The 17,674-nt window shown below is 38.5% G+C and overlaps 1 protein-coding gene across 7 annotated transcripts in view; it reads left to right on the top strand.

The window, feature by feature from the left end:
- Positions 1-3,453: 3,453 nt before the first annotated feature.
- Positions 3,454-17,674, top strand: part of AGMO (alkylglycerol monooxygenase) — a 187,106-nt gene continuing 172,885 nt past the window's right edge. For 6 of the 7 annotated variants that reach the window (XR_010470054.1, XR_010470053.1, XM_065051208.1 and 3 more), the window contains exons 1-2: positions 3,454-3,813; positions 10,504-10,634. Coding sequence is in view for 5 of the 7 variants with exons in the window: in XM_065051208.1 (XP_064907280.1) it covers positions 3,469-3,813; positions 10,504-10,634 (476 nt within the window). In the remaining 2 variants the exon portion in view is untranslated. The remainder of the gene's footprint in view (positions 3,814-10,503; positions 10,635-17,674) is intronic. The other variant, XM_065051211.1, reaches the window with a different exon arrangement.

The following is a 17,674-nucleotide window of genomic DNA, read 5'->3' as shown; positions in this document are numbered from 1 at the left end:
ACTGTTTAAAAACAAAACCAAACCCCAAAGACCAAACAAAGAGAACCCTCAAAAAACAGAAAATGAACAAACAAGAAAACCAAAAACCAAACCTGCTATAGGATCAAGAACAGATGCTAATAACAAATAAACATAAAGTTCTACGACTGGTATGTACATTTATCACAGTAAGTTTCCCCAACAGACTGCTTGAAGGGTGTATTATTTTCTCTGGACATCTTGGCAACCATTGAATAAATTGATTTTGCTAACAAGTTGTACTGAATTAAATAATTTAGATGGACCATGTATAAGTGCTGTGCTGTGGTTAGCAGTCCTCCATAGAAGAAATAGAGAGTTAGCAGTAAGTGGCTAAGTACGTGGCATGGAATTGATTAATATGCAAAACATCCCTGTCTTCAGGTTTTTGGAGTCAGTATTATGCTGTTACTAAGAATTGTGTATTAATACATGTAGCTTATAAAATATGAACAAACACTGGAATATTTTTTTAAAGGTAATGTATGATGCGGGGTTTATCACTGGCAAAGATAACATTGAAGATATTTCATAATATCAGTTTTATAATAACACTGATGCATCTAGTGCTTCTCTAATGAGCTCCTGGAGTAGTGACACACAAACAAAATCTGACATCTGCTTATCCCAATGTACTCAAGGTGTTTCTGTATTCAGAGATACTACTAAGTAACTGGAGCATACCAAGCCCAGCTCAGTTCTGGACATGATTCAGTTTGCTGTGAATGACTGCCAAGGCAGACTATATCGCCCATCCCAATTTCAACCTGCCCTAATTCCCTTTATGGGTTTCTTGTTTAGTACTGGTTTAATGCTCAGAGAGACCTAAACAGGAAGCGTCTGGGCGTTCTCTGTTCATGAAGTGGGTGGGATGGAGTTCTTTAGAGAAAACAAAATATGATCCACCTACAGATCATGTTAGGCCAGTTCCCCAATTTCCTCTAAGTAGAACAGAGGCTTTTGTTGCCTTAGTTACTGGAATGATCTACTAGTCAACAGCAGAATCCCAGTCTCCAGACAGAACATCCTTCTGCATTTCTGATGGCAGGATAGGATGGGAAATATCTACATTTCTATTTTTTGTTGTAAAAAGGCGGGGGGGGTGGAGAAGTACATTATTAAACTATGCAAAAAAAATAAAATAATTTAAAAAATCAACTCTTGCAAAAAAAATTCTGCAAGGTCAGTGAATGGAGGGAGCATTGCCTGGTAGAGGGTTAGAGGTTCCACAAAAGCAACATTTCTGAATGCTTTATTTTCTATTCGTTTCTTAAGGACAAAAAGAATGAGCACTGAAAACTGCATGCTAAGTTGCAAGGCTTAAAGAGACAACAGCAGCTATATTTGCACAGACAGACTACTGAAGCCTGTTTAAAACTCATAGATGCTTCAGATAGGATTTAAAATTTTTCTTCTCCTCACCAGAGGTGTAGCTATTGTAGCAACAACATCTATTTTTCCTTGGACACAGAAGCTGGAAAACACAACCCATCTGCTTCCCCTGTGAGGCATCATGAAATCCAAATTCTTTCCTTTAGTTTTGAAAACAAGAATTTCATTGTGGTGATAATTTATAGCAAGATGAGTGTCCAAAATAATAATTTTTAAGAAACTGTAGAGTCCCAAGAAACTAATGGAGTCTCTTATTTTCCAAGAATGCTGTAATATGAGGCAGTGGTTCTGTGATACCTGAAATGTTTCTCACCTTGTTCTACTCACTCCAGAGGGGTCCCCAGATACTGTGCAATGACTTTTTTTTTTTTTTTTTTTAGTAGGATTAATTTTTGGTCATTTTAACTCTGTGAGCTGATAGTGGAGCAAGATGAACAGCAGCACTAGAGCAATGAAGGAGTCAGGGTGGCCTGCTGGGGTGATACAGCTGTGGTTGGGGTGAGTTCAAGGAGTCTGAATGTGCGAGTAACACCATAGAAATACTCAGGCTAATCTAAATGGAAAAGCAAACGTTTTCTACCATATGTCATTGCCTGCAATGAAGATCTAGTCAGAATGCTGTTGATTTGTGTGATTTTGAGTATGCTTGAGAATTTTCATTTAGATGAATTCAGACTTTAGAAGTTAATGACTAGAGATATATAAGAACCTCAAATTACCATAAATCAATATTGAAGTTGAGGAGAACATTAGGATGTAATTCTAAAGCATTTTAGTAAACGTATTAATTTTTACTTATAGTACTAGTATAAACTATATGTATTGAGTGCCCAAATGTATTTCCTCATTAATACCATTTTAAAATACTTGGGGCATTGTTCAGCTTAACAAAGTGAAATATTTTTATTGGTACTTCCAATAATTTTCTGGCATTCATGCACTACACTATTGTTACATTATTCAAACTGAAGAATATTGTTTAAATCTAACCCCCAGCTGTTGTTTAAATGGCAACGTATTTAATGCAAGCATCACAAATGTGCATTACTTCTAATGTCAATTTCTACATCTGTTTATTTCAGAAATTACCTGTCATATTCCCTTTCCAAAACTAAGGGTTGATTCAGCGTATAAATTTTTTTTCTTAATTCAGTAACTGGCAGGATTTAAAGTGTGGCAAAATTGTTTACAGCAGGACTTACAGTTCATTTCTTCTGCAAAACTGTAATATAACTGAATGTTTGAGATAAAGGGATTGTTGGGACATTGTGTTATTTCTGGTTAATCCATTTTACTGCAAAACTTATTATTTGTACTAATGCCAAACACATCAAGTGTGATTGACAAACATTTGACAGGGAAATGCATGCTCCTGAGTTTCAGGCTAAAGGCCTGAATGTACAAAGCCTGCCCTTATGCCCATTTCTAAAAGCAATTTTCTACAGGGATCTAGCATACATATTTATTTTCACTGTTTCTTTATATTTCCCTGTTTTTCCCTCTAAATGAAAGCATAATAGGGGGCTTCTAGAGGCTACTTTCAGCATAGTCATGTTAATCATATCTATATTAAATTGAGCCATGATAAACTCTTATGAAAGATAAAAAATTAAAAAAAAAAATAATGGGAAGAGTGATAAACTGACTAATACAGCTAACCCTAACCAAAGGAACCAACAAGTACACGTCAGCATGTTTCCCAAAAAAACTTAATATTTTAATCATTTTAATTGTATTAAAAAATCTACATTTTATGCAGAAGTTGAAACCTGAGCAATATTTGTGCACATGTAGAAACCTATCTGAAGATGATATAGGATACCTAGATCTCTACTGTTTATGGGTTTTCTCAGAGTGAGAATTGGGACATGCAGTGGGTAGGTGCGTGACCGCTTTCTCTTGACACCCAGAAGTGAGCCATGCACGTGATGACACATATGACAAAACAAAAAAACCAAACCAAGCAACCCCAAACAACAGAACCAACCAAACAAACCACAAACAAAAACAAGAACTCCAAACAACAAAAACGAACAAAAAACAACAAAAGCAAACAGCATGATTCAAAGAGAAATAAGACATTGGAGGCTTTCCCAGCAGCCTTCAAGCCCCTCCGAGCCATGGGGAAAGGCAATAGGGCCGTCGGGCCATGTTAAAATTCGGAGCGCTGCGTCGGGCTTGGAGCAGGCGCCGGTGCGGAGCGGGGCGGGCCGGCGGCGGGTCCCCGCGGCCAAGGCACCCGCAGCCGCGCAGAGCGGCCGCGGCAGCCGGGCCATGGGCAGCCAGGGGGGCGGCCCGCGGGCCACCGAACCGGGACAGCAGCTCCGCGCCCTCTTCTACGCGCTGCCGCCCGGCGAGAGCTCCTTCCACACGGTGGAGGAGGTGCCCGACTACGTGGAGAAGGTGAGAGCCCCCTACCCACCCCTCCTCCGGCAGCAGCCTTGGCAGCCCCCTCCACTCAGCTTGCGCGCAGCTGCCGCCTTCTTTTTTTCGAAAGGCACAGGCGGCCCAAGGAAGCAATGTCTGCAAAAGGGCACCCGAATTACGATTAAATACCTTGGCTTTCTTTGCTTTCACTCCTAGGCTCTCTGTCTGCAAGTTGCCTGTGTAACCATGCACTCTATTTTAATGTATTTTAAATGAAAGTTGAGATGCTTTCCCATGATACCAGGAGCTAAAGTTTTCAGAGAAGCACCCCAAAATATCTGAGGGTTGATGTTAACATGTTCAGTGCTGCTGGATGTAGTGACAGCAAATGGAACTGAGTAAACTGGAAAACATGATACTGTGTTTGGCTATTATGGTTCTTAAAACAAGCAAAAAGTCAGGTCTCTGTGCCCTGACAGCAAATGCTACAAGCTCAAAGAAAGAAAAATAGAAATTAAAATAAAAAATAAAGATCGTTTAAGAGAATGAGAACAAATATTTGTGTTGGGACAGTGCTGTCTCCTAAAGCTCCAAGGCAAGAGTACAGAGGTCAAGGCTGAGCACTCCCTTGTCAGCAGGCAGCGTACATCCCTCCCTCCCCTCCTGCCCTGCCTGTTTATCCACTTCCATGAAGGTACCTTTGTTCCCTTCTGTCCTACCTATTGTACATACCTTGGTGCCCAGCTCCTGCTGAACCTGGAACCGATGTGAGCTTTTTATGGAGACAGCAAATAAATACTATTTTGCCCTTGTCAAAGTAAATTCAGTCCAGCTTCACTGAAGATCCACACTTTTTACAGAAGGTCCTGTTAACTTTGACTAGGTCCTCTGCCAGGTAGAACCTGGACTGGTGTGCAGCAGCTGCTGTTGCGCTGCAATGGGGGTGTCGTGGGTTGTGCAGAGCAGTGCAGCACCGTCAGCACCTTTCTAGGAACTGCAGTATGCAGTAGCCCCTCGCTGCTGGCTGTTACCAGCAAACATTGCCCTTTTGGACAGGGGAAGCGGACAGCTGCTACAAACCCAACCTGTGTGTGCAGTGTCTGGTCCATGGACTGTGTTTTGCAACTAAGCTATCACGTCATGATTGAGGAAGACTGTCTAGAGCTTAACAGTTTTGCCTAGTTGGCTGATCTCTTCCTCCAGGTCTATTGCCTATTTCGATCCCTTTTACTGTTCCCTCATTTCCAACTGAGTATCATTCACTTCCTTGCCAGCAGCATTCTTTAACATCCCTGGGCTTTCTTTTTCCATGCAGACCTGTGCAATATTCAGCTCGGACCTTGGCCAAACCTGGAATTTCTTTTACTGGGCACACAACTGTAAAAATTTGCAGAATGAATCTTAATACTTCTTTGCATTATAAAACTGCCTGCAGGATTCTGTTGTTGTAGAGCACCATTATGATAAGTCTGGAAGGAAATATATACCTCAGAAGAAAACTACACTAAAAAAAAAGGTTTCCTATTATGGCTATACTTTGCAATAATTGCTGTCTTGGGTTAGTTGTACTAGAATTGCTCCTTTAGTGCTTTTGTTCCAGAACAGATCTTTTGATGCATGGTTAGGTGGATGTGTAAAAGTCTTTTAGTGGTATGTCATAAGTCTATGGCTTTGGTCTGAGCTTACAGAGTGTTCACATCTCTTCTTTTGTCTATATGTTTGTGGGCAGAAGGTAACCATCTACAGTCCCTCTCCAGCTGCTTGTCACTGTTGTTTATTTGACCTACTAGTCTGGTAACTTGTCTTGGATTGTTTAGGGAACAATTGCAAGAGCAACAAATCCACTGGATTCAGCAGGCCTAGATTTAATAGTGACCTGATGAACTATTCCAAGGGGGCCTTGGAGTGGTAACCTCTTGAGGTGGTACAAATACAGAAGTGGATGTCTGAGCTCAGCTCAACAACGAAAAAAAATTCTAGTGTCTAACTGGTAATAAATGAAGGCCTCAGCTTAAATACTTCACTCTAAAAGACAGAAATGATGATGAGTGTTTGAAATAAACTGCTCAGGTTAATGATTTCTAAAGAGGTGTGGTGTTTGTTTGTTTCCTGAGACACTGGCTAGTAGTAGGATTTAGATCTCAACTCTGTGGTCTATCATGTATCAGATGGATGAGGGTATTTCTAGTACATTAGATCACATGCCTACCAGTGCTTGGGATATGTACCTTTCCAACATGAGGCAGGTGGTAGAACCTCCTAATTGAGTCAAATATTCATGTTTTTGGTGATCTACAAAACTGAGCACTTTGGTGACTTACCAAATAAATGCACTTCATAGGAGTACCTCCTTTGAGCTAGAGTCAGCTGTGCTGTTACATCTGGGCAGCAAATGACAGCAGTGCGTGAAGCAACTCTGATTTTTGAGAACACAATAACTTCATTAGCTTAACTTCTGTGGTGTACTTTCTGGCTGTGGTTATATTACGTCAGTTTTCAGAGGCAGGACAGCTTCTGGTCCCTGCATCATGTTCTGTTCATGTTGGCAGAGCTGTATGTCCCAAGTCCTGTTTAAAATATGAACTGATCAGCCACCAGTGACTAGTAGGAAAGCTCTGCAGCAGTGCCCAGGGAAAAGTCACCCTTCCAGCTAATCTCCATAATTCTAGAAAAAGGGGTCTAAATCCTGGAATATAATAATAGAATTTATTTTAATGTGAGCTTCTGTGATGCAGAATTTGAAACCCTTGATTTTGTCTTATTTCTAGGAATAGAAGAGAAAGTGTAAGTCTGTTTTATTTCTCTGGAGCAGAACGTTGTGACTCTTACAGTGTATACTGATGCTTGCCCTGTCCTTTCACTAGCATCCTCTTTGCTATAAGATCATATTCTTCACATGTTTTTTTTTTGTTTGTTTGTTTGTTTGTTTGTTTTTTGGGGTGGTGGTGGTGGTGGTGGTTTTTGGTTGGTTGGTTGTTTTTTTTTTTTTTTTTATTCTCTCATAATCTACAGATGGGCAGATGGAGTGCTGCTTTTTGCTTGCCGGATATATTTTTCATGAACAGCAACAACTTCACTTTTCACTTTGCTGCATTCTGAAATTATCACTTGTGCTCAGTAAACACTTTCATGAGTCAGACTCAGGAAGAGAGAACACTCTTCCTTCTGCTGGGAGCCCCAGGATGAAAGCTTTAAATTTATAATCACTGCTTTTCGTTTTACTCTCTGCTTTTGAGAGCCTAAAGATTAAGTTCACATTTACACTCAATTCACATTTTAGGCTTTTCTTCTAAATAATGAGGCACAGAACCTTCATATTTAGTTTTACATGAAAGTTGAGATTCTTATGTTGTAAGGACCTGGGACCTTAAGAAAACAGAAATTGTTTCAAGACTTGCAATAAAACCATGAATTTATGCTGAGTTTCAACCTAGAATATTATTTCTTGCAACTGTACAAAGCAGAAACTGATTTTAAATGGTCCTTCGCATTCTGTAAGAGTTACTTATAAGGGAACCCCTCCTACTCAGTGCTCAGGCTAAGACTTTCAAGTTATGGATCAGTTATTCAAGTAAATCACAAGCTAATGCAAATCTTCATTAAGTATTTCTGGTGATGGGTGAAGAGAAAGAAACTGGAAACAGAGAGAGAGTAAAACATTTATAGACTGAAAGATTTCAAAAGGATCTGGCTTCTGTCTCTGACCTGCGATGCCAACAGTGGCTATTTCTTAACTTTGTGCCATTTTGTTTGTAAAGAAAATAATTGAAAACTTTTGCAGAGCTGCCTATCTCAACAGGTTCCTTAAATGTCTTAATTGTCATTTTAACTTAAAGGAAAAAAAAAAAGTAGTGATTAGTGAGGTTATTGTCAGTTATACTGACTGTCTTCTTTTTTCTTGGACTATTTGTGTCATCCTACTTCTGTTATAGATTTCAGGCTGTAGGTGGTTTGGGACAGGGAGTGCCTTTTCCTTCTGTTTTTATGTTTATATCTAACATGGTACGATCCTGCTCCATGACAATAGCTGGTAGGTGCATGGTTACATAAATAATACATACTAGTCTTGACATAGTTGATCCCTTTGATCTGCTTTGGACAAAGCTTAATGTAGATGTGTGGGAGATGGTAGTAATTTCTTACATACTAAGAGGTATGCTGTAAATCTTTCTTTTTGCAAGCTTCTTGATGGGCAGGAGGTTAAGGCTGTCTGGATGTTTCTCTGGCCTCCTTGCTATGACACTCCCTATTTGTGAGTCAAAAAGTTCTGTCAAGTGCTTGGCTGTTTCACAGCTTCACAGTGGGAAGAAAATATTGAATGAAGTCAATGGGAAAGAAGTTATATTAGTGCATATTAGTAAAAAGTCAAGTATTTTAACTGTTTCAGATGTTGCTAGGTAAAGTGAATTGCTACATAGAGTACAGGCATTATATACTTCCTATTCACTATTTTTATTTCATGAATAAAGCACCCCAATTTTTCTGTCCTGAGCCCATTCGATTTGCTGTGCAGCTTCTGCTGTTCTGTAACTTCAAACTGTCTGCAGTCTGTGCTAGACCTGGCTCCTAATATTGTGGTCAAGCATTTCTTACTTGTTCTAAATAAGACCCTTTTATCTCTGCTGGAATGTATAGCCATGGTAATCAAGCTTTTTTGATAAGAATCTGTTATTTAATTATATCAATTACAAAAAGTATATTAAAGGTCTTGTTTACTTAGAAATGAAGCAGATGGAGCAAAACAAAATTTAAACAAGGTGTTTAAATTTTCCTAGAGTGTTTCAATGATTTCAAATGAAAGGTTGTGGGGTTTGTTTTTTATTTCTTTATTTATTTATCATTGTTTTCAAATATCCAAAGATTTACCACATTGGTGTTCTTGGGTGATTTTTAGGCTTTATCCATGGGTCTTCCTTTGCTTTCAAAGTTTCTTATATCAACAGTTAAAACGTAACCCAAACAGGGTTTTAGATACCTAAAATGCTGTTAAAGAGCAATCTAGGCACCTAAATTAAAAAGTGCCACGTTGATATTAATCTCTGTTCATCTGTTATTGTAACCTAACCCTGAGCTCCTGAAGTTTATGAACTTTCACATTTCCTAGACGCTATAAATCTCTTGCTGCTTGCATGGTTTGAATCATCCCATTCTTCTTCGACTGAGCAATCTGGTCTATATCCATCTTAGTCTCTTTAGTGTCCCAGCCTGGTAGGTATTCCTGGATCATATCTCACTTGGCTACAAAAATGAGCACCCTCCAAAATGCAATGGCATTTGCAGAGGCAACATGCTTCTTCCATTAAAATGTTGTATAGGCAGGAGCAGCCTCTCTTCCACAGCAGTGCAGTTTGGAGGGTTTCAGTCTGTGGATCTATATGTGTTCACAGGTCACTTGAACAGGGCAGCAGAAGAAGACTAACAGGGCAAGTTTGGCAGTGTGATGCCTCCCATAATGGTGCAGAAAGTCTCACAGGTCTTGTGTTTTGCTAGTCCTGCAAAACGTGGGAATTTTATGCCTCAATGCCACAAAGGAGTTGTATGAATGTTTTCAAGGTCATCCAGAAGTTTTCTACAGAGTGAGGGAGGTGGTTGAAGGAATATTTCACGTGCACAGAGGCCTGATAAAAGTGAAATAGCTGTTTCCTATTTTCTTTGCCACAAGCTTTCTGGATTTTGGTATTGGTGGCTGATACGCTGCCACTGCTTCATCATTCCCTTCACGCATGAAGTGCAGGGACTGTTAGGACTCCAGCATCAGTAAAAAAGCGTATACTCTTCCGCTTACTATTCAATCCTTTCTTCTTGCCTATACTGATGAAAATTTGAGAACAGCTGTAACAATCTTTCTCCACTTATGAAACACATTATTGTCACAATAATGTTACCAGTCCTACTACAAGACACATCCATACTTTTCTCTACTGGCTGCTGTTTTTGTGCATTTTCAACTTGCCAATTGACCTGGGATGCAAGATGGGCAGTGTGAATTGAATCCTGGACTGAAGCAGTGTTGTGAGTGAGAAATGTTTCTGTCTCACTCATCATTATACTTTTATTCAGAAAGGCAAAAAATTATTTTACAGTTGGTACAGAAAGCCTCAAAGTAAAAAGGAACATTGTATCATTGCTACTTGGTCTGGAAAAAAGAACATATTGTATGGCCCACATTGGAATGGGCTGCATGGTTACTGGGTTCTCTGATGGAAACGCGTACAGAGGAGCTGTTGCTATCTGCAGCAAAAAGCATGGCAGCAGAAATGCTGAGTAGGAAGAAACTAACTTCAATATGCCTTTCAGAGAATACTGTTGGATGCCAAATTCAGTGGCTGAATGCGTTCAAAAACTGCTTACATATCAAATCGAAAGCAGATTCTGTTTTACCTTGTGGTTAGAGGAGTCCACAAATGGTGCTGCTCTTATTGATTTACTTGAATATGAAAAATATGAGTTTGGAAAGACTTTTGCATTTTGTTTTGATTCCATTTAACAATTTATGTGCAGAAGATACAAAAGAAAATAATATGGGAGGAAGTTAGTGCACTGGATTTATGCTGGTGGTGTGGTAGCCTTGTTCTTGTTCATAAGGTCTATGTGGGGCTTTATCACAGTAGTAGCTAGTAAGGTGCCAGACAACCCAAGAAGTATGCAGCTACATAAATTGCTGTTAGGAAAGGTGGATCTAATTCTATTTGTGTTGTGACTTGTTTTCTTCAAACTCTTTTTCAGAGTATTCCATTCTTCATTGCTTTTATTGGGCTGGAGTTTGTTGTCAGCTGGTTTCAGAAGCGTAAACTGTCAGGTCGGATCAATGATGGTATAAGTTCTCTTTCTTTAGGTATCCTGTCTCGACTGCCAGAGTAAGTATACGTGTTATATTAGCTTGTTTTTAATCACAAATAAGGAAGAAAAGAGAATTATATATTGAAGTTGTTGCTAAACCAAAATGATTAAATGAGACATGTGGATTTTACTTGCCTAAAATGAAGTTGCGTAAAGAGTGTAAATGTCTTTCTAATCTGTAAGGCTAAATATGGTATTGGGAGGATATTTTCCAGTTCCAGTTATATTCATTTATATTTGATCTTGGCTGTCACGTTTTGCTGATTCTGAGACTTGACTTGACTGTATCTTATGTTAGACTGTATGTTAAAATCTGAGCTTTTTTTCATTAAACTTCAGAAAGAAGAAAACAAAATAAAAACAACAAACTCAAACATGTCCATTATTTTAATGAGCCTTTAAAATTGTGTGCATATACCCAGACTGATAGAATTGTGAACATGCATGTGATCCAAAGTTCTTTGAGCTCCGTCGCAATATTGTGTTTGACTTCAGTGAATTTTAATGCCTGAAAGAATTGTTACAAACATATTTATCTCCTCTCTGATGTAAAGGCTATAGGATTTACTTGAATTAGTTCATGGTGAACAGAGTTGTCTTTTAAAAAAATATCCATGGTGTATTACTACATACCTAGTAACAGGGAATCTAGCAAATTCTTAATTGAAAATCACTAAGCTTTTCAGGACATCTAATTACTTCTAAGGAATATAATGTTTCAGATTTGCCTTGGCATGATATGATCTTTCAGATGATAGATTTTATTACATTTTTTCTGTTAGAATGGGATTACATTTCTATTTCCCACATACGAATTTACAGATTACCATCAAATTGTATATAATCTGTTCATTACGTAAAGAAAAGTTTCTATTATTTGCATTTGACTATATGGTGTATTTTCAAGTCTTTCCATTATTCCCACAGTCCTTTTTTTCTGAATCCTCTGCAGTTTTTCAGCTTTCTTAGTGTTGATGTCTCAAGTGCACTCCATATTTCAGAAATTACTACATCAGTGCCAAATAATGAAGTCATTTGTTCTCTATTTCTACTTGTTGTTTCTCCCTATACATATCCCATGTCCTTTGAGCCATCCTTCATCCCCAAATATTTTTTTAGATTTCGTGGCTTACACCCCTCATTCCTAGGCAATATGTTCTTATATTCAGCCACATAGAAATACATGGTTGTACATGTGGTCATCCTGAAGTAGTTTGAATCCATGAAATGTTGTCTTTGTTACTTAGAGATCCCTGGTTTTTGTCATTGCAAATTTTACTAAACATCTTCTCTTTCATGCCAGGATATTGAAAAAATACGTTAAAAGAGCACAGCAACAGAAAAATTATCCCTTCTGGCAAGTAGCACCTGTTTTCTGCAATGTGTAACTCGCCCACTTTGTAATCTATTGGACATTTGACATTTACTTCATTTTAAAAAAAGAGAAAACAAAAACAACTTTATAATCAAGAAAGGTTTTGACAGGGTCTGTGTCTATGTCTTTAAATTAGGTATGAAGACAACTTGTGATAGATTATCTTTGTTATCTGTAGTAAATATCACAGATGAAGCCTTTTAAGGAGTTTGGTAGATAAATAGTGTCACTTAGAGACACTCTCCAAAACTTGTCCTATATCTGCGAATAAGAGCCATGAGCTTTCAGTATGAGAACTACTCAAATATGAAGTAATAGCTAAGTTATTGTACTTGAGAATTTTGTGAAACTATTTTTGCACCTAGTGTACAACCTGTATTCAAACCATTTTGTTGATTTTAATTATGACTTGTCAGCATGATCTCAAAGAAGAAACATTCCTTTTTTCATTATATTTTGAGGTGTAATAAATTAAATATTAATATTTATCAATACATTAGACTTGTGTGTACCAACAGGGAAACCTGATAAAGGCTTACTCTAGTTTGCCTGCAGCTAATATTGAAATAGTTCTAATGTCACTTCTTCAACCTAAATTTTTTAGACAGTCACACACTTCAAAGGTTTACCATGCTAAATACTTATTTTTTTTAATCTGAAATATTCAGGACTAAGTTAAACAAGGGGACTGAGATGCATGTAAATTAAGTTTGAATGGTTTTGTGAGGCCTTTTGGCTTTGTTTTAAGAATACTAAAGTGCTTCAGATGTACTTATTCCTCAAATAAATGCTTGCTAAGAAAACTAGTGTTGCGTGTGTGGAACTCAGCTTTGCAAGGTGCTGAGTACTTTTATTATTTTGGCACTCAGTACTTTGCTGCAGAATTTGGCTTGCGGGCTATGCAGTTTTCTTTTGAATAAGAATTATTTTGCAAGGTTGTTTTAACTGAGTAAACCAAATGATCTTTAAGGACACAAACTTCACAGGATCAGGGAAATCTGCAGGATCAGTACACTTATTCTTTGCTACACCAGCACAAGAAATCTCTTCCAGGTCACTTGTGCGGCTCTCATGGCTGGAAAGAAAAGACCCTCCTCGGCAGTTCTTTCCAAAAAAGCGTTCTGTAAAGCTTTTAACTTTCTGGCTGAATGTTATTATTATTTAATCGCATGCTAATATCAAAATTATAATATTGACTGCCTAGTGTAACAACTCTTCTGTAAGCAGGAGCTGTGAATGATAGACTGGCTAAAAAGGCTTGAACTGAAAAAAACAGAATAGTTTACCCTCCTGTCTTCTGCTTCCATGGTGTGAAAGAACTGGGTCAAAAAAAAAAAAAAGCACATGCAAAATCTGTTGCTAAGACTTTCACTTCAGTCTTTCCCTTTCAGGCAGAAAAAGGTACGGAAAGCTGACAGAAACTGCTAAAACAATATTTCAGCAGAACCCGCAGCATCAGGGGAAATAGTAGTGCAAATCATTAACAGCTGAAGGTTAGATTAACACACCATTGATTGTATCCTCTCCCAGGGACTAATTTTCATTTTCTCAACTAGCAGCAATGGTTTGCCACTTCCTTAAAAAAATCTGTGGTTGAATCTAAAATGGTGGGCTTCAGTCTATTAGTTAGAATGAAGCTTCAGATGCATCATTGCAAAGAGGTCTTTACATTTAGTAAAAAATTTAGGAGTCATGCGCAGACCATATTCAGCCTCTGAGTATGTTTTTCCATTTCACAGTCTGTATAACAGAGGTGCTACATATCTTGAGGGAAAGCAGCATTTATTCAGTGTTCCTTACTTCATTGTTGGAGAAAATGCAAATCATGAATTGTTGATATTCGTATGGCAAATATTAAAGTAGGTTCAAGAGGAAAAGTCTAATTGGACAAGGCAATGTGTTCTGGTTTTAGGCTCAACAGCATGTACTAAGTCTAATTACTTTGTGTGTAGATAACACCTCTTGTAAAATAGCCCATATGTTTCTTAAATATAATTCTCTCTGCCTTAATCCATGCTATGCATTCCTCTGCATGTATGAATACTAAATGTTATATTCAATGAAAAGCAATTTGGGGGAAAGGGGGAAACCCGAATTACTAAGCTTACTCCCAGCATCCTAAATGTTGGTGGTTAAAAAATTTCTGAGAACTTTTATTCTAAATAAATAAATAACTTTTCTAACTAACCATTGCCAGGAGACTTGAAATCCTGCTTTAAAAATATTCTCCCAAGAGAAAGTTTATTTTGGGTATAAATATACACTACACAAGTATGTGCATTATTTCATATTGGCCCATTTCTTTTTTTAAAGCAGCAGAACATAAATCAAATAAAAAAGTGTTTGGGGGATAACTGAAGTAGGCGTATTTTCAAACTAGTTGGGAAAGTCTCCGTTCTTTATGGTCATGCTCAATTGCCAATTTTTAGTGTTCAACTCTGCAACACAGTCATACAGTGTGTGAGTGTGTGTGTGTGTATATATATATATGTATATATATATAACACAGAGTTTTGTCAGTCAAGTCTGCAATGAACTCCTATTGAAAGAAAGCATTACAATTTTACAAATTATTTGTTTTGTTTTTTTTGTGAAATGGGAGATTCAAGTTCTCTGAAGTGTTGTTGAACATCAGAAAGCAATGAGAAAATGCTTTTTGATTACTTAATGCTTTCAGGCATTTTAAGATATCTGCAGATGAGCAATAATTGAATCAAAGGAGTACAAATCCCATTTCTCCTGTAAACCAGTGTGGTTCGCGTTTTTGTTCATCATTTAGATTTTAAGTAATCTTTTTCCAGAAGTTAGACTGAAGGGGCAGTTTCATGTACATTTTAGACCAACGCTGCTGTCAGATGAAGCCCCTTTGACTGACTGTCCTTCTGGTTGCTCATGCCTGCTTCTGTACCTTCTCACTCCTTTTAACAGCATCAGCATTTGTGTCACCCTGTGGTGAAGTGGCCCTGAAAGCAGATCCAGCACCCTTCCATCATATTGGGCTGTGTCAATCCTTACTGTGCAAAATCATGTACCAGAACAAGAAATAAGCTTAGAAAAAAACAGAGATTGCAGGATAAGAAATACTCAATTCTTTTGTAGCATTACTGAGATATCGTCTTTAAAGTGTAAAATTTCAATCTGAAACCAGAAATTTTTAATTCTTAATAGTAGCAATACGCAGAACTGATTAGAATAGAGTCCGTTCAAATTGGTGCAAGGAGTTTACAACCCTGTGGAGATGGCAGTGTCCTGACAGAACACAAAATACTTGACTGCATGGATTTATCCATTAACTATGTCCTAGTTTCTTGAATTATCTGCTAGATACTTCATGTATGACTGCAGAAAATCATAATCTCATACATTAGTGATTGCATCTCGTAGAAGAAAATTTGATACATGCAGTTTCTCGTAAATTATATTTTCACTTCAAGACTTATTAGGTAGATTTTTTTCTCCACATCTGTTTGACTAAGGCTTTGGACAGATGTTTATTTAGAGCATGGTCAAATGTGTTGCTTCTGATCCAGCTGCCCTCTCAGATCTGCCAACATAACTGCTCATTTAATTGCTCTCTAACCTGGTCCTGACAAAGTGATCCAGCTAAAAGCAGAAACAAAAGCCCCCCCAAGAACTATAAAAGAGGTGTTTAAGCTCAGCTGCATTCATTTTGACAGAGCCAGGTCAGGGAGCAGTTATGCACGCAATTATGCTGGCAGGTCTGAAGACTGGTAACCACCACACTTAGGGCAGTGATGAGCAGATGGGGCTAAACTGGAAAGGTAGTCGCTTAACCTGGTTAAATAGCAAGTAAAGCTGCGGGGCCATGCCATGCCCCTAAACCAAACTAGCTTCTGGCTACTGTGCTTCTGTCCTTCCTGTACTCATTTATGTAGTCCTCCCTTTTTCTTGTGTTGGTTCAGGAGCTCATCTCATCCTGGGCATAGGTATTTCAGTTCACTGTTAGAGCAAAATTATTTGCTTAAGCCAGAGAGGCAAATGAGTGGGAATGTGGCAACCAAGAGCTGTATTGGTTTAGGCTCTACTGAACCTGCAGTCAGGACTATGCCTGCAGCAGCTAGCTATGGCAATTTCAGACACTGTCTGTAATAGATGTTTCAAAAAAATATGATTTTAATAGGTAACAAGCCTGAAGAGACAGAATCTACTCACCCCCCTGTGCCTCCCACTCTCCAAGTAGCACTGGGTAGCCTCCTGGCTGCACTGCCTGTATACGGTGCTAATTGTTCCCACATTCTGCCAAAGGTCACAGCCCTTACAGCCATGTCAGAAGAACAGGTCTGAAATAACTCACTAATCTTCTGTAGGTAAAGAGTCAGAGTAGGGTAAACAGTTTTGATAAGGGGGTCATGCTGTGCAGTAGGAGCTGGTAACATTTTCAGCAGGCAAACCTGACTATGGAAGGTGTTTTTCTAAATCAGTTCCGTTAGGCTCTTGGCAGTGACTGTCTACATGAACAATCTTTGTTTGGTCTAGTAAAGTGGTTTTGATCTGGGTTGTTAATGAATTGAGTGGAAGGAAACCAGTACCTGTTAGGATAATTAATCCACACAAGAGTTAGTATCTTCTAACTGTATCAGTTTAACATAGTTTTATAAATTTGGTGAAAATCATGCTGTGGCTTTGGCCAAATCCAGCTGTGCCCAGTAAGGATGCTGGTGCCTACTGCCTGCTGTCAGGTGCTCATCGCCACCTCCACAATCCTGTGTTGCCATCTCCACTTCTCTCTGTGGTTAGTCCTTCCCAGGCCTATCAGCAGCACTACCTTTAGTGGTTTGAACTGTAGAATTTTGTTAACCTGGTTCATTTTGTGTGAAGCAGGCTGGAGAGAACCCATGTGGGCAGAGCTGCTGGCAGAGCACGAGAGTACAAATGAGCAGCTCTAGACAGCTGGGCATGCATGGAGTGCTACATTTTGGTGGTGACTAAGGAAAGCTCTGAGTCAGAGTTGAAAACTCTGAAGTCTCTAATGAAATGACGTATAAACTACTAAACATTACAAAGAGGATTTAGGAGAGAGACTTGGGAAATTTGGGATGCTCTTAAACTAATTAACTGAAACAACTGGTAGACCCTACCTATCATAGTTCTAGAGATTGCTGTATTTCACACAAACCTGTCAGGGAGCCAATTACTCTTTTAGGTCGTAATCTCTTACACAGACACAGCTGTTTGCAGAATGCACATTTCTATACATCCTTAGTGTTGCATCATTGCCTTTTTCTATACAGTGGGGCCAGTAAATGGATCGGGGATTGTCTGTTTGTGAGTCTCAGAGCCCAGCTCTGCACCTGCCATGTCTTTTGAAACAAAGACAAGCTGTGAGTGTTTGTTCTTGGATATTTTTGTGCTATTCTGGGAAAGTGCAGACTGTGAACTGAGTTTACTCTTATTGGAAATATGCTATTAGTTAAGTTTAATAGTCTCTGTAGTTCACAAAATATATTAATTTCTCAAACGCTTAAATGTTGTGTAGATTTTTATTCCATGTTTCTTTATTTTTATTTAGGGTAAATTTTGTCGTTTTGCACGTGTTTTGAAAAAACCCAAAGGAACTGCTGCTGTGTAGAGTATGTCTGACTGAAGCACTAATCTACTAAAAGATGCATTCAGCATAGATCAGGATGCCACTAGATGGAGCACAGGGGTAGCATTTTTATA

Source organism: Columba livia, chromosome 2 (assembly GCF_036013475.1).
Source record: "Columba livia isolate bColLiv1 breed racing homer chromosome 2, bColLiv1.pat.W.v2, whole genome shotgun sequence".
NCBI lineage: Eukaryota > Metazoa > Chordata > Aves > Columbiformes > Columbidae > Columba > Columba livia.
This window is presented reverse-complemented; position numbering and strand designations above follow the sequence as displayed.